Source organism: Hesperophylax consimilis, chromosome 8 (assembly GCF_061612785.1).
Source record: "Hesperophylax consimilis isolate HC1 chromosome 8, BYU_Hcon_1.0, whole genome shotgun sequence".
Classification (NCBI taxonomy): domain Eukaryota; kingdom Metazoa; phylum Arthropoda; class Insecta; order Trichoptera; family Limnephilidae; genus Hesperophylax; species Hesperophylax consimilis.
The window spans coordinates 7,296,031-7,321,722 of NC_142843.1; the positions used below are offsets into that span (position 1 = coordinate 7,296,031).

The following is a 25,692-nucleotide window of genomic DNA, read 5'->3' on the forward strand; positions in this document are numbered from 1 at the left end:
TTGACCATCATTAAAGTATGACCGTTTTATTAAATTCGTTAAGTTTGTGAATCAAATTTTCATCAAACGCTGAAACGGACCGAAGAATCAAATTTGAATATAACGGGAACCGTTTAAATGTCAAAAAAATCAAAAGCCTTGAATTTGATTAAACTCCTGTCACATACGAAATCGCCATTTTTAATATTTGACATTTACACTCCCAATTAACCTCCTAAACTCAGTCCGTCAACGTTTGGTTAAAGTTTTATGACCCTCATACTTGATGGCTTGACTGATGGTTGATTAAATAACCCAGCAACCAAAAAACTGACAATATTTTTCCAGAGGTAATTTTGTTATCATTTATATTGTTGCACAAAATGAATAATTCATTTTTACGCCTCTTCATTACAGAAACAACTCTCCACGAGCGTTGGAACTGAAGTGCATAGAAGTTTGGCTTATATCCTGCACACTGTTTGTGTTCCTGGCCCTGATAGAATACTTTATCGTCCTGTTCGGAATCCGCTATGACAAGCACTGGCGCCACAAAAAGAAAGAGCTGGAGAAGCTCACCGAACCTCCCCCGCTGCCTTCTCCGCCACCTCCACCCACTGTACTTGTCAACCATACGCAGGTAAAACTAAATATATCACACACAACAATAACACGCTTCGTCTAAATACTACATATTAGAACAATAAAGCACAAGCCATTCATAAAACATACAAAATTCTGATCCAACTATGCTTTATAGTTCTGTGGTCTTAGGTCAAAAGATGATAAGTGGTCATTTATTTTATGATAAGTAGGTTTATTTGTTGCAGCAAAAGATTATTATTTCATATTTCCATCATAGACACAAATGGTACCTACACCAAATCAAACAAACCAGCGAAACCATAGACATATGAATATTAGTAGACCTGCCCTAAGTGATTAAAAGCGTATTATCCCCACTCCCCATACCGGTTCCATTGGAACCGGCTGGGCTGGCGTATGGCCTCAAGTGAAATTTGAAAACGTGACGTCATCATTCTTGTGCGAACTATGGTCGAGGCATCATCGGTTCATTTTACGAAATAACACGGCAAAATGTTGACTTGTACTATGAAAACTTGTAAAAATAGATGTGAAAAAGAGAATAAACCCAATTGTCGTATTACATTCCATATATAAGCATTATTTTACTTTATTTTAAGCATATTCACATCGTATAATATAGATCAGTTTTAGAAACATATTATACTATCATATCGAGAAACGTCTGGACGCGAAACACAAAGCTGGTTGGTTGCTGGGAAGTAAATTATGAACATTTATAAAAGTGTCTTAACTAAATACTTAAACGAAATATTCGACTCTGAAAATACAACCGAATTTTTTTGCCGAATTTGGACTTCGCAAATTTGTTCATAACGTGGCGAGTAATTTGCGCTCCCATGTAAAAATGTCTATTCATTCCAAAGCAGATTTTACTTTTAAGAAGTAAATGGTGATATTATAATGCGAGATGCCTATTTACTGTCAGATTGATTTATTGACGAATCACAGTCAGCCTTACGCCCTTCGTTCTTCAACAGTTGATTTTACCCCTCGCCATTATCTTCTCGTCTATTAATTCCTATGTCTGTGAGCGAAACTTATTTTTTTTATGTGCCGATGCAAAAAATATATACTTTTGTAAATTCTGTACCGCCGTATCAGATAATGTGTTTATATGTTTATAAAAATAGTATATAATTTACATGTAGTTTCTCCAGAATAGCTAGTTAGAATTTAGAGAAATGATTTTTTCAACAACGTAGGATATATGTACTGGCGTTCAAGAGGTTAATGGGATAATAGAAAATTCTCCTGTGAAATCATCTTATTCTTTACTCATTTCCTCATTGTTGAGAATTGTGTCCAATTCAGCTTGTGGACAAGTCTCCTCCACTCTTTGTGGTTCTGCACTGTGTGGAGAGCCAAGGTCACCAACTTTCCGGACGCCACTTCAGAAAGTGACTTAAAAAAATCGGGTTGCATTCGGTTGTCGGGAGATATGTGGCGTGGAGAGGGGTTCTGTTCGACAAAACTCGGTGCCTACGAACATTGCCAAATGACCAAGATTGATCGAGCAACAGTTATCATTAACTCCAGTAAGGTTCCAACTGAGACCACATCTAATTGTATACATCTATGTGTTAAATATTATATTTGCACTTGCCACCTATCATATTTTGAGCTAAGACCATATATTATTATCTAAGACATAATGCGCAATTTTTTAATTTCCTAGAGACACGCTATTCCTATTATCGGACCCTTCAATCATAAATTTGGCATACATTTAAAAGATTTCTTTTTTAGAATATTCCATCATGCTTGGACATACAAACAACAGTTTTCGGACACAGCGCTACGGGAAAAACGGTAAACAAGATGTTGTGGTTGCACCGATTTCACCAAAGTTACAATGTTTTTATTGTGTTTTACCCACTGAGTTATAACATATCAAAAGTTATAACGTTTTTTGTTTTTTATAGCCACGAGTTGTACCTAGATGTTCTACACTTTTACAAAATTTATCAAAATGTGTTTAGTTTGATTCAAAAAGGAAGAAAATTGTTCACTATTCATTACGTATATGTAAGCTGAAGAAAACTTGCAGTTTCATTAACCACCCCCTCAGAGGCAACAATTTGCTGGTATTTCAATATGAATTCTGTTTGCTGTTTAACAACACTTTACAATAATACATTGGTTTTTATTTACACAATTATCGCACTTATATCAAAAGGAAATGAATTTGATTTCTTTTCTAAAAGTTATGGTTTACATTTTAAGGTAAAAACAGCAAACAGTATTTGTATAATAAAGACTGGGACATTGGTTGCATACATGCTGGCAGACATTGAGGAATGACTGAAGTGTATATGAGTTGTCTATAACTTAACAGGCTTTGATACAAGGAACGACTGAGTTACCCCCACTGGTGAATCGTGGGCTCAATGGCAACCGCATAGAGCACCTCAGGTTTGGTCACAGGAAGATCGGTCCTGAAGACGCACTGCACAAAGAAACCACGACATTACCACAGCCTCTGCACACAGTATGTATTCATCTGACAAAACCTACTTATAAGATGGAAAGAATACCAATTTGGAGTCATTCATTCATTGATAACAGTTACTCATTAATATAATTTCAAGTATTTAGTTATGAGTGTTGTCACTGTCCAAAAAATTGCATTATTTTCCCTCAAGACTATACACGGGGGCCAGAAACTCATAATACAAGCGGGAAACTGGTGAATCTACATCAGATTTGGAATGGATTTTGTTATGCTTATAACTTTTGATTTTAGTTTTTGTTTTCGAGTAAATCAAGTCCGAAGTTGGAATTTAACATCAATTTAAAAAAATCGGTCCAAGGGGGGTTAACGCATTGTAGTCGGGCGCTTCAAACAATAGACTCTAGCCTATAGCGGGTGTTTTTCGCGATTAGCGCACAAATATATCGCTTTCCTAAAATTGACACAATTTCTAAACCAAATAATATTTTCAATTGAAATTTTCATAGAAATCATATGACATTTGATCATCAAAAATAAATTATAATTGCTTTGATTACATCATAATTTCACCACATTTCAAAGCTGAATATAAAAACCTGATATTAATTCAGTAAATAGCATTCAATATTCAATATTTTAAAATTCCAAGTAAAAGATAACATGTTTATTCATATCATATAATTATATAGTAAATAATAATATATATTTGCCATGCCCGCAATTTTACAATCGCTGGATGTGTGAAATCTGATCGCGTAAATTGAACAGTGTCGCCTAAGGTCGAAGGCGCACACTCAATAACTCATAAGTTTAATTGCTTCTTGTCGAAAAAGAGTCTTTTGCGGTTGCCTCGCCTAAAAAGAGCCCATTCCACTTATGAATCATAGTATTTCACGCTGATAACAAACCGGTATAATGCCGTTTTCCTCCAAAAACCGACAGTCGACAAAAACGGCATTTGACGTGTCCCGCAGTTGACCGACAGTCCGCGAAAAACGGCAAAGGCCGTGTCCCGACGACAATGTGTTAATATCAGTACGTAGTTTGTCTTTTAAAATGCGTCAAAGTCATAGACATATGAATATTAGTAGACCTGCCCTAAGTGATTAAAAGCGTATTATCCCCACTCCCCATACCGGTTCCATTGGAGCCGGCTGTGCTCGCGTATGGCCTCAAGTGAAATTTGAAAACGTGACGTCATCATTCTTGTGCGAACTATGGTCGAGGCATCATCGGTTCATTTTACGAAATAACACGGCAAAATGTTGACTTGTGCTATGAAAACTTGTAAAAATAGATGTGAAAAAGAGAATAAACCCAATTGTCGTATTACATTCCATATATAAGCATTATTTTACTTTATTTTAAGCATATTCACATCGTATAATATGAATCAGTTGTTACTATCACATCGAGAAACGTCTGGACGCGAAACACAAAGCTGGTTGGTTGCTGGGAAGTAAATTATGAACATTTATAAAAGTGTCTTAACTAAATACTTAAACGAAATATTCGACTCTGAAAATAGAACCGAATTTTTTTGCCGAATTTGGACTTCGCAAATTTGTTCATAACGTGGCGAGTAATTTGCGCTCCCATGTAAAAATGTCTATTCATTCAAAAGCAGATTTTACTTTTAAGAAGTAAATGGTGATATTATAATGCGAGATGCCTATTTACTGTCAGATTGATTTATTGACGAATCACAGTCAGCTTCACTCCCTTCGTTCTTCAACAGTTGATTTTACCCCTCGCCATTATCTTCTCGTCTATTAATTCCTATGTCTGTGGTCAAAGTGCATCTTCAGTTACTGAAAGAATCGAAATATAAAAGAAAAGGTTTATGAGTTCTCTGTGTAATCTAAGTTCACACGTTTCCCGCTTGTACTACGAGTTTTATAGACACCATGCATACAATGAATATTCAAACATTGTTGCAATACAATACATATTATATCACAATCCCCATTATGTATTTCTATGTCGGTGGAGTGAAGACAAAATGTCTCACTATGTTGTTGAATTTGGATTGATGATTTAATTCATGAAATCTCTTCATTGTTTACATTGGTCATTGACCGTGTCAATACATTGACTGTTCCTAATTTTAATTGTTGGCTACCTCCAACAACCTACCTCCTCTCTAGCCCAACGAATCTAACGGATTAAGTTCCATTTTCAAATCGTTTGCCGACTTATGCCGTTGCCAGAAAAAAAACTAAAGATATAATTTTATGGAACAATGAATAATGAAGGTACCTACATTCTAATTTAAATCTGGATTTTTGAATCACTCTGAATTAGAATTACGAGCAGTCGATGTACAATTTTTTTTATTATAGAGCTTTAATTTGTAATGATCACATTAATTCGCCTATTGGCAGCAACAAACAGTATTATGCACAGTATCTTTAAATATTTAGAGTATTACATCAATAGAAAGTTTTAGCTTTTCTGTCAGCACTGCCAAACTTAGGCATGTATTCATTGACCATCATATTATATAGCGTAATGTAGGTATTTTTTAATTCAACTCTCTTTCAACACTTTTCTATACCATTGCAATTCATGCTTTGTTTCTTCACAGGGAAAAATTATCCAATCATTTTGAACAGGAAAATAGAACTCTAGCGAGTTAATCTACAAAATCTAGCGAGTTAATCTACAAAATCAATCTACAGTATCTGTACAAAACCAGTTCTCAAGTGAATCAGCAATAAAATTACCCATACCTATTGATGTTTTTAATAATTCTGTCTAACTATGGTTGTAATCTACAATTTTTTTTTCTAATTTTTCGACTAAATTAAAAAAATTAAATTAAATTTTCTTTTTTCGTATTTTGTGTTAGATTGTTTCATTTTATCATAAAATAAAGAATAAAACAAGAAGTACCTATATTACCTAGTAATATAAGCCCAATTAGGCCATATATTTCCATACAAAACTGTATTTCACTATGAATACGAAATTCAAATGTGATGGCAACAATTTTAGACAAGTGTAAGAGAGACAGACCACGTGCTAAATGGTCCAGAACTAAGAGATACTAAGTCAGTGGCACATTTTTAGCCATTCAAATTTATATGGAAGGTACTTATAGTTTTCTTCTTTATTCTATGCATATTACAATGATTATTGTTGATTTTTAGAGATTGAGGCAACTCAACTATCCAAAAACAACTTTTAATTGTATTTATGTACATCTTTAAACATTTAATTAGATATTAATGAACATATCATATAGCAGGAGGCAAATCTGGAGTCCACGGAGGCAGGAATGCAAGCTGCTCAGCAGGATGGAGTGCGGGGAGCGAGGTTCCGCGCCGTAGCCCAACAAGCCGTGCTCTACTGCGGCTCCCAGCGCGGCATGGTGGATCAGGTCTCCCTCATCATCTTCCCCATATGCTTCATAATCTTCGCCACCGTCTATTGGATCATTTACCTTAACGCCTCCCAGCAGCAGATGAAGCAATGACCCCCATACGTCATGGATGATGGATTCTTTCTACGCTAAATCTTAAGCAACTTATTATTTTATGAAAGACAGCGATGCCACTAAGCTGCCTTTCAGTTAAAATCAGTGGTGATTAATCTCAAACATCTTCTTTACCTTTTATGGTGAAAAATATCCGAGACGCAGGCAGTTATGCCACAAAGTTGCCTTCCAGTTAAAATCAGTGACAATCAATCTTATCTTCTTTACCTACCTTTTATGGTGAAAAAGCTGTTTGGCGCAGCAGTGATGCCACAAAATTGCCTTTCTGTGGCCGAGAGATCTTAATTAAAAATCAGTGGAGGTCAATCTTAAACATCATCGCGATGCCACAAAGTTGCCTTTACGTGACCGGGACATTATCAGTTAAAATAAGTAGCATTCAATCTTGAAACACTGCTATGGTGGAGAGGCATAATGCCATAATGTTGCCTTGCCGTTGCCGTGAGATCTTTTAAAATTAACAACGGTCAATATTAAAAATGTCAATCAATAAATTAATATTAGGCCGCATTAGTATAAATATCAACCCAATTATTCGATACTTTGTTAAAAAAATTACGTCCCATTATATACCAATGACAATATGTGCCTTGAATGGATGGTGATAATCGATTTTAATCCTTACTTATTCTTAAACTTTAAAATGAAAATAATATTGTTCAGAACACTGCAAGTGCTATTATAATATTAGTGATGTAAGTTGAAGAGGGGCAGCTGTGATGTTGTGTATTTTGCCTTTGTATCTTGCCGCTGAGAACTCCATTGAAATCTCACATTCTGATGAATTATGAGACATAAGAGGTTACAATGGAGCTGTCAGCGGTAGCCTATTCCCTAACTGCTCCGGAGTTCGGTTGTGATCTCAGTGGTGTTTCAACAAAGTGTAAGAACGTTAAAACTTTTGCGAAAGTTGTTGAAATGAAACTGTTAAAAGTATATTTACGTAGTATTCATTATTCACGCAGTGCTTTCACTCTAAACAAAATGTCCATTATATTTAAAATGTATCATATCAAACACCGAAATACCTTTATATTGTAATTATTACCTACTGTTATATTTTAGACATAGCACAAATAATATATTATTCTATTTATCAATCAATTATTGATCAATTGTTAGCCCAATGATTATGACATTAATAAATTTATCAAGTGCAATTCTATTTATCTTTAATAAATATATAAAACATTACAACTGTTTTATTTCTACCTTCATTTGTTAAATGTTGGTTTGGATGAATGGTATGTTTGATTCTCAAGTCCCAAACCATTTTATGTGTGTTCATCAAACCACGCAGCCGTTTCTCTTAGTATCCTACTACATAATAATAATAATAAGCCTTTTATTCTGAACTTCTGTTAGGTATATTAATATTAGAAATGTTTTGTTTGTTATAATATATCCCGAAGCTCAGTTTGCCTCTTGGCATAGGCCTCCTTTAACTTTTTTTCTTCGCATCTCACTAATGCCCAGGATATCCCATTTTATTTCTTCGAGAGCTATTTCTAGCTCGTGTAGGCTTTCTTCGGTTCTAAGGGTTCTCGTATTTAAAGTTGCAATATTGAGTATTTTGTTTCTTCTTGTTGTTAGAGGGTTGTGGTCTATAACTCCCGCGGGGACCAGCCGAATTGGGAGACTTTTTATTTGTTGGTTTTGGTTATTAATTTTGGTTGGTGTTAATATTCCTTGTTTCCGATCTTCCGAGACAGTAATTAGTTTTTTGGAGCATTTAGTTGTGGGTCAGAACTTGCCCGGTTGACATATATCCTACTAAGTTCCTCTTAATATCCTATTAACCGTTTGTGTACTGGGCCTTTTTACATAATATGTATGTACTAAAATTACTTGTTAAAAAACAGGGAAAAAATTATTACAATCCTACGTATTCTTGTTGAACATATTTTTGCTTTGAAATCACGGCTCGCAATTCACTGTTTTTGTAATTGAAATAAGTAATTTTTTTTTTTAAATAACGCACCCCAAACGCACTTCCTCAATAATATCGATGAAATATCGACTATACACATTCAAACGGTTAAGTTCCTCTTAATATCCTACTAAGAGGAATAACTTGGTGGCATTTTTCACAATTAAATTTGGAATTGAGGCCAAAATACCTAAACAAATTAAATAATATTTTTTTTAGTCAAAAGGTATAACAAATATGTAGTACGGATTTGTGCTATTTTATTTATTTGTGTTTTAAATTAGGATATTTAAGCAATTATAATCTGATTTTCCATGATTTTGAAAGCAACCTTGGAATGTTTTTGTAAGTTAGTTATAATTACCAAAAAATAATCTTACCCTACCTACAAAGCATTGGCACTATATTTTTTTATTATATATTGATATAATGAAAAATTAAATAAAAAATTGTCAAAAAAGTGTTTTTTTTTATATAGAAATTTTATTTTATGTTCCAACAAAAAAGAATTTATTTTTGTTCCAACATAAATTGGTCATTTGTAATATAAATTTACGCCCATCCAAATCCTTTTTTTTTTTTAATTTTTCATATACACAGCCTACGTGCTCGAGGGGTAAGGCTCTCGACCAGCAATTCGAAGGTAGTGAGTTGAAATCACGTCATGCGCGAGTAAATTTTATTTGATGAATTTGTGTTATTTCACAATTTGTTCATTTAAAATAATAAATAGTATACTTGCGGCACATTCCAGAGCGGAAGATACTCTCAGTATCGCCCTGGTGTAAGACCTCAGACGGTTGGGAGCAGTTTGGAGTCTTGTGCGGTATCCACATTAAAAATAAAAAAAATTATGGTAAATTTACCAAAATTATTTTTTTTAATTATTATCAATAACTCACAAATAATTGCCAAAGTTGCACCTAAAATTATGAAAAATTGAATGCCTATATTTCATGATTCAAAACAAAAAATAAATAAAGTAGCATACATGCATACGAGATATTATATATTATAGCTATATTGCCATGGTAAGTAAAAACACAGCGTCTTCCTTGACTCTTTCTAGGAATGCACTGTGTTTTTAGTTACAGCGGCAGTATACCTCTTGATTTTAAAAAAAATTATTCAATCTGGTTGGGTATTTTGGCTTCAAATCCAAATTAAAGTTTGGTATGGCATGGGCCGCCCAACCGTTCCTCTTAATGTTATTGTCAACAGAGGTCAGCACGATGTGCATATTTTATATTACATTGAATTTATGGATCCCTTCTAAAGGGATCCCTCTCAATTCTGTTTATAAAAACTATGCAATTGATAATTCCCTCTCTCTTCCATCTGATACATTTGTAAAGTAACAAACAACTTAGTCCATTCATTGGAGCAGAATAGTTTGGGAACAAGTTATATGTATTAAGTTCAAACGAGTCTTATTGAAATTATTCCTGACAAACTCAAGAGGCCAATTTTACAACAATAGTAATATTACTTTGAATAAGCTAACTAAGAAGAATGGGCATAGATATTCAATAGGCAATAGTTGTATACGAAACCAGAAAACTTCAATCAATAATGAAAAATTTTTAAATTTTTAAAAAATTTTTAAATTTGTAATTTGCTGTCTGGTCTATTTTTAACAGTTAAATGGATATTTCAAATAATCAAAAATAGACAAGCTGATAATCCAAAGAAAATCGTGTGTAATGCATGACAGCAATGAAAATTTTAAGACATACATCGACAAATTTTCTGCATCAAAAAGAAATATTTTTTTAATAACGTTTATTAATTTAAAAAACAAGTTTTTTTTAAAATTGTATTTACTTTAACATTCAAGATAAACCATAACTAATTTACACTATTCAACAACTTCTATAAATAAAATTAACAAACAGCTTGATGTAATTATCTCTGCAGGCAGCCAAAAGGGGAACTAACAAAAAACAAGGAACTATTTTTAGATTCATATATTTTTGGTATCCATAAAATCAACACTAGCGCCCCCCTGACTGCAGAGATAAGTATGTCAATCTGTGACAAGGTTAGTTATAGTCATATCCATACATAGGTCCCTCGATGTACGCCTTCTGCATGTCGCGGGAGTTTCTTCTGATACGTCTTCCAATTGGCTCCAAATCAGCGTAACATTTATCAAAGACTTTGTCCACCACCGCCCGAGCCTCTTCCTTGGTTATTTTCCTAACGGCTAGCACTGAATAGACAGCTTTAGTCTTGACACATTCCTAAAATAATACAACTCATTTAAGTATTAAATACACTAGATTCTGGTTTCTCTTTAATAACAAAGAAATCTTTTGTCTTTTACAAAAGATTTTCATGGAGGGGAACTCAAATGAGCCCAGTACCTATAAAGCAATACATTTAATAAACTAAAAGATACCTACAAACCAGTGGCGGTCTGTGAATTTTCAGTGAGTTGTGAGTGAGTAGTAAGATTGAAAAATACGACAATAATTATGTTGTTAATGGATGCTGCGCTTCCCCAAACTGCAAAAATCCTGAAAATCTTCAAAAAAAAACCACAAGATCAATAATTTCGTATTTTTCAATCTTACCACTCTAGCTCATTGAAAAGTCACGGACAGCCACTGCTACATACGATTTTTTGCTGCACAGAATTATTGTATTTTTGGTTCTAGCAAGTACTTCCTAGTTTTACAACCCAGCTTCGGTTTCAATCTCTTTTCTTATTAAACATTTAAAAAATATACAATAATAAAGGCGCCATCTTCAATTTGACAGTAACCGGGAAACTCAGAACAATGGCAATTTAACACACTCTTGAAAAGTGATATAAAGTCATGAAAAGTGATCCATAAATAATAGGTTACGTTAGGTTATCACTTGTTAGCCTTGTCGGCCTTCAACATCAGGTTACAACCTGTTGAAGGTTAAGTTAGGTTAGGTTAGTAAAGGTTATTTAGGTTAGGTTTGTTGTTTGTTTGTTATTTTTCTTCAATGATCTGTTTTGTCATGGAACCCAATTATTTATTGCTATAATTAATTACCTGATGAGTTTGTTTAATGTTGGTAAGGGAGGAATCCGCCTGCACCATGGAGCTCATGAAGGAGCAGTGCGTGAGGTTGGCGGCCCTGATCTCCGTGCATGCCAGGTGCTCCGTATTCTTGAAGTCCAGCTCGTTTCTGCAGAAGTCAAACATGTGGACCATCTCGTGGGATAGGACTCCCTGGATCAGGCCCTCGGATTTACACATGTTCTGGCAAACAACTATCTGAAAATATGTCAAAATTATTATGATACTTATTATCATTCAATATCAAAAGATAATCAAAAATTTTCAGAAAAAAAAGTTCAGTTCCTTGTCTGTCCCTGTCCTGCATAGCTCTGGTTCAATTAACTCAATTTTGCTTTGAATTTAAGTGCAATTTTCTAAATTAGAATTCAAACCTGTGTGAAGAATTCATACAAGTGATAAAGGGACCTATCTGTAACATAGTATTTAAACAGAAAATTATTTTTTGGTTATAATAATAATAATAATATCTTTATTTAGGAAAGTTTACACATTACAACTATACATACATATTATGGTGTACATTGATTTGTAACTTTTATATTTAAGGTTATAAAATTAACAAAAATGAAGAACTATTAATACAAACATAATATTGTGAAGGTAAAAAGAAAATAAAAGTACAGTTGAGGTTTCTCAAATACCGCCTCACTAGGCTAGCCTGTGTTGAGGCAGAATTTTTTTTGAATTTTTATTTTATTGTTTTCAAAATTGGAATTATAGTATTCCGTGATTTTTCATGGGTCTGGGTATATCTGTATCTGCTAGTATATAATATTATGAAAACATTCACAGGATTAACAAAGTATCGCCCTGGTGAAAGACCACCATTCTGAATCTAAAAACGTTGCTTAAAATGGTTTTAGCCATTTTTGGTGACCAGGTCTGAATAGCCAGATTTTTCCAGCCTTCCACTTTCCCATTTCCTTCCCTTTTTTTATTATTTCAGCCTTATAACAAACCCCAACTGGGGATGCCATAGTCCCAACGCTCATATAAAAATAAATTATGAGAGAATGAACAGAGATCAAGTCAAAATCAACTCTAATGAAATGAGAGTACTGTTAAAATGTTTTGCTTTGCTGTGTTTTTGTTTTGGTTTTGCTGTCCATGAAAATTCTTAAGTAATATGGTGACATTGTAGATGGCTGTCAATTATTCCAAATATAATTTTCAATATTATATTCGGCTTTGAGATATTTACATAATATTACCCGTCTTCTAAGAGTTAACTAAGAGGCAAGCTCAAAACTAGAACCTTTTGTCCTTCTCCCTTTTCCGTCTGTCCACAACTTACCTGATTTAGTTCTGGATCATAGCCTCCGGTTACAGAAGGATCACAAACTTCGCAAGAGATGTGCCTTCTGATGTCGATGGGGCTAGAAAATTATGAAAACAAAATATTATTTCGTAACCATTTTTTTTTTTAAGAAGAATCTCGGAATATTTATATGTTTGCATTTTGTGGAATCAAACACGCAAACTCCCAACAAATGCATAGACCACTATGCTACCACTGTCTTCACCCCTTAGGTCTTTTCGTGTGCTTTTGTACCCAGTACACCGACAGCAGTAGAGTATTCTTGTGTACCTTTCGGCACAAACTGATAAGGCCCCATAAAAGTTGTTCTAACTATTTTTGTATTACTGTGTGATACATGATTTAAGCAGCGTTCAAAAGTAGCAAAAACAGGATTTGTATTTGCATTTAAAAGTTTACTATATATAGACACTTTCAAATAATTATAATATATATTCCAAAGTGTCATCGACCACCATTGTTTTCATGTTGCGAATCATTTGTCAAAATTTGTGGATTTTTTATTAATTATTCTTTTACGGAACAAGTGACAATAACCTTCATAATACATTTATGTGATAAGATGTGTTTTTTAGTTTCATTGAAAAAAGTGATTTTTTTTGCAGTTTATAAGAAAAAAATTCCTCTATTTTATTAATCAATATTTTTTTTTTTTTTTAATATCATGTCTTTTTGTAATCTAGAAGAATCTTTCATCTGATTTCAAAAACAGTAATTCGTTTTGGGATAAGTTGAAAAAAGGTTAATCTTTTTGAAAATTAATGTCAAACTAGAATATTTCTAAATAAGTCATGAATCTAACGATATTTTAGTAACTGGATGACAAAATCTTTAAAGACCCCATATGGGTTAACTACACATTTTTATGTTTTTTTTAATCAATAAAATAGAAATATAGTCATGAAGATTTGTACTTACCATCCAGAACTTTTTAACGCTGCCATCATCAACTTAACCATAGGACCTGAAAATAAGAATGCAAAATAACGTTTAATTTTTGATCAAATTATTGAAATAACACTTTGTTTCAACTTAACACACTTCCGGCGGGAAGCGTACTTTGACCTTTTATGCTATACAGGCATTGCTGTCCGATAATTCTATATGAATATTATATACTAATCTTTTTGTAGGGGTCCTAACTATAAATACGTATATGAATAAACAATGTGATACAAGTCTCCCATTTTCTTATCTTGTCTCTTGTGAGGAAAAATATTTAATCAAAAGGTAAACTATACTAAACATGTAGAATGGATAATAAATCGTCAAGCTCGTGGCACTGGAGATGCGGAAATCGTTATCTTTTTGTAATGATTTGTGCGAAAGTGAAGTTTTTATTATTTAATAAAAATACATACATATTTTTGCACATAAAACATCACCAAATGGCCCAAACCTGATGTTGACTTCAGTTTACGGAATTATTTTATATTATATATCCAGTGACCAAGCAACAATGATTGTCCACCTAATACAGCACAGTGATTTCATCAGATTATATTCATGAATTCCGCAAGGACTTTCAAGATTTAATTGAGAGACAGAATACACGACACATTTGATTTCTCAAAAATAAACTTAACTTGTTCCACAGTTAAAAAAGATTTTAACGATTCGGGTAAATGTGCAGTTTAGGGACATGCTTAAAAATAAACACTTTGTGGTAGTTGCATAAGATAAACTTGTCGAATTCTGCTGCACGCTCAATATGCAAAAAAATTATAATTAGCACCTGATTTCAACTTAATTACTACAAGAAATAAATATATGTGTCGTGAGAGATGGTAAAAGATGCATTTCAAGGTTAGGAAGTACGCATACATTATTAAAATAACCAAACTAAATCCTAAAAACATATTTTGTGCTTGTTTAATTAAATAGTTGTCTCCATTAGATATTGAAGTTGAAATCAAGTGTTGTTTTTTTAAAGAGCCTTTGATAAGAGTTTTGAGACAAGTTTACCGTTCGATAATAGAGAGAGGTAAGTATTTCGCTTTCCGGAAATGGAAAATAATGCATTTTAATAGTTATTTTGGTAAAATTAAAATCGATTGCCCATTTGGCTGTGATTGTTAATGGATTATTTTCCATTTCCGGAAACTAAAATACTTACTTCTCATTATTATCTAACTGATACAGAGGATTTTTTTTAAATAAAATGTGCATATCAAGTGTGTCCTTTTTTTAGATTTTAACAATTTATAATACTCACTTCTCTTGATAGTAGAAACAATATTTTTTTCACATTTATTTTTTTCCAATGCCTCTGCCCCTTCACTACCAGAAAATATGTTTTTCCATTGTTTTTTAAAAGTTCCTCTTCTTTCAGGATATAGATCATAGCCCCAGGGTTTTTCTCCTTTTACTAGAACTTCTTTTGGGGTATCGGTGTCTGTTCCGATTGAATTTTTGACATTTTTGATATTTGGACTTTCGGCACTTGTAACAGTCGGTTTAGCATTATTTAATAAATCATTTATTTCTGCACTCATTTTGCTTTTATGTTATTAATTTTTCTCCAGAGTTTTTGTTTACTATAACCCAAAGAACACAGTTTAAGATATAAAATTAGGTTTCATCACATTATTAACTAAAGTCGCATGATATAATATTATGACATCTGTCAGCTATATTTTAGGTTATAAAATTCTCAATTTTTTTCTTTAAATAACAAGGATTCTATGGATAAAAAGAGAAGTAACTCTAGATGCTCCCACCGGTGATTTCGAAATCAAATCGATATTGCTCTTGGTATGACTAAAATCATTGCATTATTATTTTTATAAGACTTCCCAAGATAGAACACCTCTCCTAAAGCTAAATAGCTAAATAGGGCAACAGGCCAAAATATAGTATTTAGTTGATTTTTGCTACCGAGTTATAAGTAAACTAACTAACTAACCATCACTCCGTTTCCCGCAGGGGTAGGCAGAGAGGACGGACCGCCAAATAATTCGGTCTTGGCACACACTCCTTGCCTCGTTCACATTCATACATCCTCTCATATATACTCTTCTATTGTTCTGACTCTTGACATGGCCCGACTCAAATATCTGATTCACTTGGTCGTGCCATGTCTTCCTTGGGCGTCCCCGACTTCTGCTACCATTCCCATTTGCATCGTATATTCTCCTAACACTCCTTTCTTCGCTCATTCGCTCTACATGCCCAAACCACATCAAGCAAGAAAAAAAAACATAGTATATTTGTATGTAATAATTAATTAGTCATTTGTAAACTTAAATGTACAAATAACTAAAATAAAAACAATAAATAAAATAAAAACCATCTATGCGTCCCTTCCTTGATCTTACTCATCACGCTTACATCAGCCTTGCACTCTTTGCGGATCTCCACATTCCTCACACGATCACACATATTTTTACACACATACGCCTCATGGATCTCATTTCAACAGCATTCAATCTATTTTCATCCTTTTTTTGCCAGTTCCGTGCCTCACTTCCATACATCAAGGTAGGTACTAGCACTCCATTGTGGACTACTAACTTGCTTCTTTGGCCAATTTTTTGTTAGCGCCAACTGCGTTCAGTCCTCTATTAATGGAGTTACCTGCATTTACTCTTTACCCACATATCTCTGACTTTGTAAGTAAAGTCAGAGATATATGGGTAAAGTTATAAACGTAAAAAGGGTTGTAAAAAAAGTTATTAATTTACCTTAGCCCGCTGTCTCTGGGTTCGGTAAGGAAACAACATAAACCAAGGTTTGTAAGACCATGCAGTGCAGCCATTGAGGGACTTTACTGTACAGGGTTTTACTGTTTATGTCGATTCCTTGCCCTTACCGACCCATGGGACAACAGGCTTAAACTTATTTAAACCAATACCCAAATTAATGGGAGAAAATAATACTAACAAGTTCAATAACAAATTAGCCGCACCACTTTCGTCACCTCCTAGGAGATATTCCTTGAGTACATAAGAGCCAGAGGGCGATTTAAATTCCGATGGGTCCCTTTATTCCCCCTGCTTTCTATCAGTATTGCACTGATGCCTGACAATTTATTTATTAATCATAATTTTCTAAAAATTAGTAATAATAATTTTTCAAAGAAAAATACTTCTAAATGGTTTTCACACAATGATGGCATTATTTGTTTAATTAAAAGACAAATAACTTTGTTTGCTTCACTTTATTTTTATACACAATCAACGTGTTTCGTGGACGATGCCCACTTCTTCAGGAATTACTGTATGTGTATACTATAGTTAAAAATTAAAACATATTATATTTGAGAGGGGCGGTAGAGGGAGGGGCAGGGGTAAAGTGGGGGAAGTTTATTAGAACTAGGAATTACCAATGATGTTACAATATATAATATTTAGATGTGCTGTAGAAATCTCAAAGTGGTTAGCAAAAAGTTTGTCAATTTTAGTGTTTTCGATTTCGTAGTTTTAGTACAAAACCGTCAGGCGAGGTGTAAGGTTGTGCGCTACATCTAAGTAAAATGCCTTAAAAATTTCCAAAATGCCCTTGCGTGTGATGAAAGTGATTTAATTAGTCAGCAAACACAAGTAAAAGCCAAGGAATAACATTTAATTTGTAAATACACGCAATTTACTTATTTTTTTGATTATTATAAATAATACGGTTGTTTCCCGCCCGAAGATTTTACGCATCATAGAGGAAATGCAAGGCCGACTTGAGTAAACTTCTGTGATAGTCTAATCACTCTTGTGGTAAAACAACATACAAATCAGCAGTAAAGAAAATGCCACCTGGTCATATTGTTTATTTCTTTATTTATATAGCGCCGTTTTCGTGAAAACTCACCTCAGGGGCCTCAATATATTTTTTGAATGTCTATCTTTGTCGTGAATTTCAACATTTTAGGTATTTTTCAGGTAGGTATTTACAAAACTTGAATTGTTTGAATGGAAAAAATAATATTCTTCTATGGAAAAATATTTTTTTATGGGAAAAACAATGAAATTCCTAAAAAGTTATTTATCTTTTTTACTTTTTGACCAGTCAGTGGATGAGTTGGCATCGCGTTTGGGTCCCACCGACATGGTTCCATTCCTCGGCTGGCCTCCATCCCGACAAAAGCACAAGATTTTCAAATATTGTTAGGTTATTTGCAACGCAGTAATGTTTTTCTTTCTTTAAAAAAATAAGTCTACCATCATGTAGAATCACCTCCTGAAGTGTGTGTACTTTAAGGGGGTAAAGTGCCCAAACACAAAAGTCTCCAAGGTGACACCCTGTATTTTACGGGGGTAAAGTGCCCAAACACAAAAGTCTCCAAGGGGACACCCTGTATTTTAATTTTAAACTTCAGTATTTATGTATACAGTTATTACTGAAGCAGTGGACATCGTCAACGAAACACGTTGATTTATCAAAATAAAGTGAGTAATTGTAAACAAAGTTACTTGTCTTTATCTCTAAATAGTATAAAATAAAGTCGCTATCTGCGTCTGTCTGTACACTTGGTTCTTCTTAACTACGCAACGGATTTTAATAGAATTTTCACTATCATTTAGAGAATTTCTTCCAGAAGGTTTATATTTATAATACATGCATATTATACTCACAAAAAGTAAAGAAAAGTTGATGTTTTGTAATCAAGTCAAAAAAAATATTTTCGGGAGCTTTCATTGCTAACGCTGGCTAAACCTTATGAAATATATCAAAATAATGTTATACGGAATTGCATATCTTGAAAAAGCCTACAGAAAATTCCTTGATAGTATACGTCTATCTCTTAAGGATAAACCCCAGTAACGCCACGTACAAGTCAGCTAGTTAAATAATAATAATCATTCAGGGAGATTAAATTTCAAAAATTATACAATGAAAAAACACACATTTTATTCAAGTCAACATTAAAGATATGTAAAAATAATTTATGATTGTAAAAATACAATTTATTCATGATTGTGATAATAATTACGCTTCATTTGCGATAGAAATTTTGGAACTTTGATCATCCAAATCATTTATTTTCTCATTGAGAAGAGCAGCAGCTTTTCTTTCTGCCGTGTATTTAATTGACATATCTCTTCTCGTCTTCACTAATATGCCATGACTGCGGCAATCCAATTTCTCTTTGAAGCATTTGTTTCTGCAGCACGATTTGCATAATGTGTACAAGCAGGTAGATCTCTGAAAGACAAAAGAAACAATAAAATTAAAATAAATACACATTTACATAATTATGAACAAGGAAAGATAGGGAATTTCGTTCTGACAAGATGTGATTCTGTGGACTCCGTGTAATTATTTTTATATCTGAAACCCCTTTGATCCAATCTCATTGAAAATTTATCGAAATACGGTTTTAGTTATATGTAGCTTCATAATTTGATTACGGTTTTTGATTTTTCATTGTTGTAATAGTGGTAAAATTGACAAAATATGCAAGTGAATTGAGTGAATATAAAAGAAATTGACAAAGGAATATCACAAATTAGATACATACTCACAAGATAAGATCTATTTACTCTTGTTTATATTTTGGTTAGGATTGTTTACTTTAGCAACATTTCAGAGCAATGAACTCAGATGGCATTAGAGTCCCATGGTTATCTTACAACAACATAAATAATACTACACAGAATTCATCTATGGATAAAATATTTTAATTTATAATTTCTTCGTTAGGTTAGGTTTTCACAGATACTAGAAGAGTCAGGAAGGGGCAAGAAGAAGCAAGAAGAAGAAATCGGGTTATGTCAATTTCAATTTGGGTGGTGGGTATGGGTATCGCCGCCCCGGGAACAATTTATTGGATAACCAACACCCCTGCCATAGGTCACCGCAAGTGGTCTGCTACGTTTGGTGACTTAGCAGGAGTGTCCAGGTTCATGGGGTGAGGTTTGTCTAGGCCTTGTCAGGGCCTCCGGTGTGGAGCTAATGTGGAAAAAAGGTGAGAAGTAGGAATATGCAAGAAGAGATGAGACGAGCCAGGAAGAGGCAAGAAGAGCAAAGAAACAAGAAGAGCCAAGAAACAAGAAGAAACAAGAAGAACCAGGAAGATCCAAAAAGAAGCAAGGATATTTAATAAGAGTTAAAAAGAAGGAAGATTCCTTTAATCCTGCCCGTCCTAAATTCCAATATTGGCTTATTAGGTTACCATGTATACCGGAAGATTAAATCCAACCTCCTACCCATCCTCAGAGCATGTATTCCAATTCCTAAAAAATCAGCCCCGTAGTGTACCGGTCACACTGGGACAAGAGTGCTCCTGGCTGGGGTGGTACAATCGTATCATATCATATCGTATTTACATTATTATGAACGAAGAAAGAAGTTTAAGGAGAATATATGGTGCAAAAGCGAAGAATAGAAGATGTCGGGAACGCCCGAGGAAGACATGGAACGAACGAGTGAATCAAATACTGAGCTGGGGTTCATATAAATATCAAGAGTCAGAGAAACAGAAAACTTCTGACTCCTAGACGACAGAGAAGCCGGTGAAATTTGGGAATCTTTGCTCTTTTTTACCTAAAACAACGACAATGATCCCTGGTGACTGATAAAATGGACAGGACAGCGGTATAGAAATTGAGTCGTAAAAGTAAGACAACCCAGGCCTTCGGTGTATAAATCATGGCACTCAAGTCTATGCACGCAGCGGACTGTGGACTCACTGACTAGCGGACTGCTGATTTTGTGCTTTCAACTAGTAAAAAAAAGGCAGATTATAGTAATTGCTGGATAATCTAGTAGCAGATTACTACTTTGTTTGAAAATTTTTGATAAATTGCTGCAGAAGAACCTACCTTACCCTTAGAAGACGGTTAATATAATATTTAAAATTACATTTCAAATAATTGACAGGCATCTACAATGTCAACGTTTTGGGGATTTTCTTGGAAGATATTGAAATGCATTCAAAACTTCTAAAACCTAGCTCTACACACTGCACATTGAAGTGCACCTGAAGGTAGTCATGATTTCACTGAACTGCTCTCGTAGTTGGTCGTATCCTAAGGGCTAAGAAACAATTGAGTCTAATTTGGGCCAACTGCACAATTCTATCAGTTTATCTAATTAATGACCAAAAAATATCAACAGTGGTACAGTGGTACCTCGACATACGAGTTTAATTCGTTCCGCAACCTTGCTCGTATCTTGAATTACTCGTATGTCGATGCAGATTTCCCCATACAAAACAATTAGACTACCATTAATCCGTTCCAACCCCCAAAAGGTCATCACCCCAGTTATTTTTGTTACGTGGTTTTGAATAATAAAAACGTATTTATAAATGACAAATATTTATTGTACAAAAACAAAAAAGAGAATGTAAATAAATAAATTAGATATCCTTACTGGTCTTTGCCTTTTTCGCTACATTTTTCTCGCTTTCACCTGTAGGCCGTTTAGAAAAAAAACATGTCCAAGGAGGTTTGTTTCTTCCTCCCTCTCAGAATGTTCCGGAAATGAGTTAGGCAAGTGTCATGAAAAAGATCAGATGCATGACCTGTTGCAACTTTTTCTGGTTGTTTCATTTCCACGAACTGTGAAACTCCTTCCCACATTCCTAAGATCTCCTTTATCTCACTTGTAGAAATAACCTCCTCCTCCTCTGACTCCTCGAAACCAATTTCTTGCATAACATCCGTATGCTGCTGTGACTGTAACTCTTGTATCTCCTCAGTCGTCAGTTCCTGGGTGTGCTCCTCGACGAGTTCGTTCACGTCTCTCTCTTCCACCTCTAGACCCATGGATTTCCCCAGAGACCTAAAGCTAAACCGAACTCGTATCTCGAATTTCGCTCGTAACTCGAAGCAAAAAATCACTCGCTCGCTGGCTCGTATCTTGAAAAACTCGTGTGTTGGGGCACTCGTATATCGAGGTACCACTGTATTCTCTCAGTATCTACAAAACGTTTGAATGATTAACTTACCCGTGGATTAGGGCAGGTGATGCAAATTTCTCCAGATTTGTTCATTTGTATTTCTGTTTTAGGGGGGCGCCTCTCGACCCGGCGTTGTTTCTTCATTTTCTTCCTACTGATTGCATTCCCTTCAGAATCTTCATAGCGCCTTTTGAGCTCATCGCTAGTATTATTCTGAAACATTAAAAAAAAATTTATGACTTCATTGAAATCTTAATTACTTATTTTAAATGTGAGTTAAAAACTACACAGACAAAAAAGACACTGCTGCTAAACAGGCAAATTATTTTAATTATATAATTGGAACTATTTTTATATGGTCTTTACTATAAACATTATTGTACAGTAATAGTAAAATTCCAAACACAAATTATATGTGAAAAATAGTTTTAGGAACATTTATTTCATTGGGTTAAAGTTATTATTCTTTGTTACAATCTAACCTCAATATAATATATGTATATACATACACATTATATACACATATGCGTAAACTCGTAGTACATGCGGGGAACTGGTAAATATACATTGTATGTATTTGGAGTCCATTTTATGTTGTGTACATTTTTTGATTTGAGCTTCTTTTTAAAGTAAATCCAAAGTTGGAATTTTTTAGGTAAAATTTGAAAAAAATTGTCATTAGGGATGGGTTTAACGGGTTTATCAAAAAAATGCCTTGAAGTTTTCACCCGGATCCAAAAGTTTTTCAACCCTTAAGTTGCTGAAAAAAATGGCAAAGTTAAAAAAAATGGCAAATTGCTAAGATAGGGAAAAAGTATGTTTTTTGGGGTTCTCTATGTGAAGTAGATTCACCAACTTCGCGCTTGTACTACAAGTTTCCGGACACCACACATATGTATTATGAATATTTTTTATGTGAATACCCCAAAAGAGTCCAACCGTGAGACTTTGGCATCCCGAATTGGGGTATATTGAGAGGCTGGCAGTGGTGATGAGGGGAAGGAGATCGGGAAGAGGAAGGTGGGGAAGTACCTGGCTATTCATAGCTGGTCACCAAACACGGCTAATGCCATTTCAAGCAATGTTTCAATTCTTACTGGTGGTCTTTCAGCAAGGCGACACTGAGAGTATCGTCCACTCTGGAATGTGCTGCAAATATATTATACGTTATATTCAATTAAAATTGTGAACTACACAAATTAATTAAATTTAATTTATTTGCTCAGACCGGAATTTTAATTTTTTTTCCACGGGGACTGTCAGAATATTGAATGCCAAAATATTTTTAGGATAATTGATACATAACCTGGAAATCGCTACCTGCATGAGTTAATTGTGTATAATTTTTTTGGTTGTAAAAGCCAAATTCAAGCATCAAATCACAATTAACTTGATTCTTAGTTAAATACAAGTCTCATATTAAAAAAATAAATATATTTTGTGTACCAGGCAATCCAATTGTTTTTCTTCCATTTTCTTGATGTGTTCGCTGGGTGTCATCCTCACATATGGTTGACAAATCCACGGAGGCAAATTCAAATTATAGTCCGGTAACTGATTGTTCACTGGAACTTTGGTTTCAGTTTTTGAGCTGGCTTTGTCTTCATCATAATTGTAAAGCTTTTCTCCCGTGTGGTAAGGCAGGTATTTACATTTCAATGTGTTTATGACACCCACAAACTGCTCTAATGCTTGAGCCATTGCCAGCACAGAACGGCATTCTGAATTTGACTCCATACTTAACCTGAAAAAAGGATGTTTCGTTTAACATAAAAATTATTGATCATAACTAAGACAAAGCAATAGACTAATTTTAATAATGCATCATAAAAAACACTCCCACTGAAATATTTTGTCACATTCATTCCAAATTCCAATGGGAACACTTATTTTATTATGATTAAAAAACCTTATAACTTTGTTCTACATAATAGTAATACAAATTTATTTGACAATAGATTGTTACATATTTATACATCTTATTTTCTTCGATTATATTGATTATATGACAAAACGGACCCTGCTCAACTGTACATTCCGGATTCATCCCAAAATGCAGCTGGTTTTCAACAGTGCCTCTAATATAATATATAGATAATAAATAATTAAAATACAATTCAAATTATAGCAAACGAAATTCAAATTAAAGCAAATAAAATTCAAATTAAAGCAAATTAAATTCAAATTAAATGATTTCAAAGACAAGTAGCCCTTCATTGTAAATTCTATCAATTATATTGAATTTGTTCAGTTGACTGTGCAGTCAACTGAACAAATTCAAGAAGCTCTGCAGCGATGTCGATATTCGAATAGACAGTAGTATTTCATTCTAAAGTTTTGATGAGGTACAGCTGTAACTATTCTCAAATACAGCGGTTTAATGTCTGGGGAGAACGAATGAATGGTCTCTTTGGCATGTACTGAGTGTATGAGAGTTACGAGACCACTGAAGTCTGTCAAACAGATAGGCAAGTTAATAATGTACTTATTTATTAGGGATCGGAACGGTTTCTATCTACTATGATTATCTTCAGCCTAATACATTTTAAGCTTTGCACCAGTTATAGGCATTTTCACACACAAGTAATACCAAAAGTAGTCCGAAGATACCGTTACAGGATAGTCCAGTCATAAATAATTAAATAGAACAAAATTTTAACTTTTTTTTTTCAAACCGAAGATCCTAGAATAAAGCTATAGAATAAGATTCGCTCATACAAGCACTTTTCGGAAAAAAGCATCGGGTTCATGACATAGCTCACAGTACCTGAAATGGGTTGTCGCTGCAGTTTCAATTATCGGAGACCGATGTGGAACGGGTTCTTAATCCATTTACTTTGAAGAATGTGGGAATGTTACTAATAATTCTGAGAAAATTTGAACCAATTCCTCAAAAGATTCAAAATAGTTTGTCGCTTTTTAACATATTTTCTAATATTTTTAAATATTTTATAAATATTCCACAAAAAACCAGTTCCAAAAATAATCAGTTCTTCGGAAAAATATTATTGATGGTTCCAGTGACAGCAAAGGCACAGGTTCCATGTAACTGGAACAGGAATATCGACCATCTCTAATCACTTGACAGTCGGCCATTGTTTATACATCTATCGCACCTGATAATACTCTAGCTATTTTTGATTCTTTCCTATGTGAAAGTGCCATTTATTATTATTCAATTATTCTCAACGCTTTCCCTGCCATATCCTGGATATGACAGTTTATGAAATGAGACTTTCAATTTGAAAAATTGCCATTTTCATCAGACACCAAGTATCCTGGTTTTCTTACCTCATTATAACCTCGATTTTACATCATCAATGTAGAAGTAACACTACAAATATTTCTCGGATTTTCTCTTACATTCCAAAGTTTGGCCAAAATAGTACCTACCTAGTATTTGCGTACAGTAAATGGTTAAAATTTTAGCCACTCATATCAGAAATACCAACAAAAGAAAATGTCATAAACAGAAATCATTCCAGCTGTCATCCCATACGAATTTTCATTTCACGTAATTAAAAATTAAAATGCTAAAATTAAAAATTTCCCAAATGCAGTCAGATTCCTTTAATAGTAATTAAGGTAAATCAGAAGGTTTTATTTTAAAATATTTCGTATAATCCGTGTCCAGCGATTCCGAATATTTACCAAAAATATTGTACCACAGTAAAAAAAAAAATAATAAAGCAGATAACACTTACAACAAATGACATATTTTGAAGATGTGTCCCCTAATGAAGGAAGCAGGGCAGGGGTATTTCTCCACAAGGTCCAGGTACTCTAAACTGATATCCCATACAGTGGGTGAGGCACCTTCAAAGAGGGCAGGGTTTGTCAATATCCCTTCTGCACTCATTACTCCATTAACTTCTGTGGCTTCTAGACAGCGGTGAACATCTTCTAAGCATTGGATATTGCCATTAGCAAATACTGGAATATTGACTGCTTTCCTACAAAGAATATAATATAAATTTATTAGTAAAGTTGGTTGAATCGCAACAATTGGT

General features: G+C 34.0%; 3 protein-coding genes and 1 pseudogene across 5 annotated transcripts in view; 2 read left to right on the top strand and 2 right to left on the bottom strand.

The window, feature by feature from the left end:
* The window catches only part of LOC149421495 (glycine receptor subunit alpha-4-like), a 222,397-nt gene extending 214,705 nt beyond the window's left edge, over positions 1–7,692 (top strand). For all 3 annotated transcript variants that reach the window (XM_089634415.1, XM_089634416.1, XM_089634417.1), the window contains 3 exons: positions 397–619; positions 2,924–3,076; positions 6,288–7,692. In XM_089634415.1, coding sequence (XP_089490541.1) covers positions 397–619; positions 2,924–3,076; positions 6,288–6,518 — 607 coding nt within the window. In that variant the 3' untranslated portion in view covers positions 6,519–7,692. The remainder of the gene's footprint in view (positions 1–396; positions 620–2,923; positions 3,077–6,287) is intronic.
* A 2,561-nt stretch (positions 7,693–10,253) lies between these two features.
* LOC149421504 (mitochondrial inner membrane protease ATP23 homolog) lies at positions 10,254–15,499 on the bottom strand. Its single transcript, XM_089634419.1, has 5 exons — positions 15,062–15,499; positions 13,765–13,810; positions 12,823–12,904; positions 11,499–11,723; positions 10,254–10,712 (listed from the first exon to the last, which is right to left on the bottom strand). The coding sequence occupies exons 1-5, from the start codon at positions 15,339–15,341 to the stop codon at positions 10,512–10,514; spliced, it is 834 nt and encodes a 277-aa protein (XP_089490545.1). The 5' UTR covers positions 15,342–15,499; the 3' UTR covers positions 10,254–10,511.
* Positions 10,750–10,840, top strand: LOC149421505 (U5 spliceosomal RNA; annotated as a pseudogene).
* Positions 15,500–18,689: 3,190 nt separating the features above from the next.
* Positions 18,690–25,692, bottom strand: part of Dus1 (Dihydrouridine synthase 1) — an 82,570-nt gene continuing 75,567 nt past the window's right edge. Inside the window, exons 5-8 of the mRNA XM_089634421.1 lie at positions 25,387–25,635; positions 23,129–23,426; positions 21,731–21,895; positions 18,690–18,981 (exon numbers count right to left, since the gene is read on the bottom strand). Coding sequence (XP_089490547.1) covers positions 18,766–18,981; positions 21,731–21,895; positions 23,129–23,426; positions 25,387–25,635 — 928 coding nt within the window. The 3' untranslated portion in view covers positions 18,690–18,765. The remainder of the gene's footprint in view (positions 18,982–21,730; positions 21,896–23,128; positions 23,427–25,386; positions 25,636–25,692) is intronic.

Excerpts from the sequence above, each read along its gene's own strand:
- LOC149421504 (XM_089634419.1), bottom strand. The coding sequence starts at position 15,341 with ATGAGTGCAGAAATAAATGATTTATTAAATAATGCTAAACCGACTGTT. Across the intron at positions 12,905-13,764 it reads GCGTTAAAAAGTTCTGGATG|CCCCATCGACATCAGAAGGC; the intron begins GTAAGTACAAAT and ends ATAATTTTCTAG. Across the intron at positions 10,713-11,498 it reads ACATTAAACAAACTCATCAG|GAATGTGTCAAGACTAAAGC; the intron begins GTAATTAATTAT and ends GTATTATTTTAG.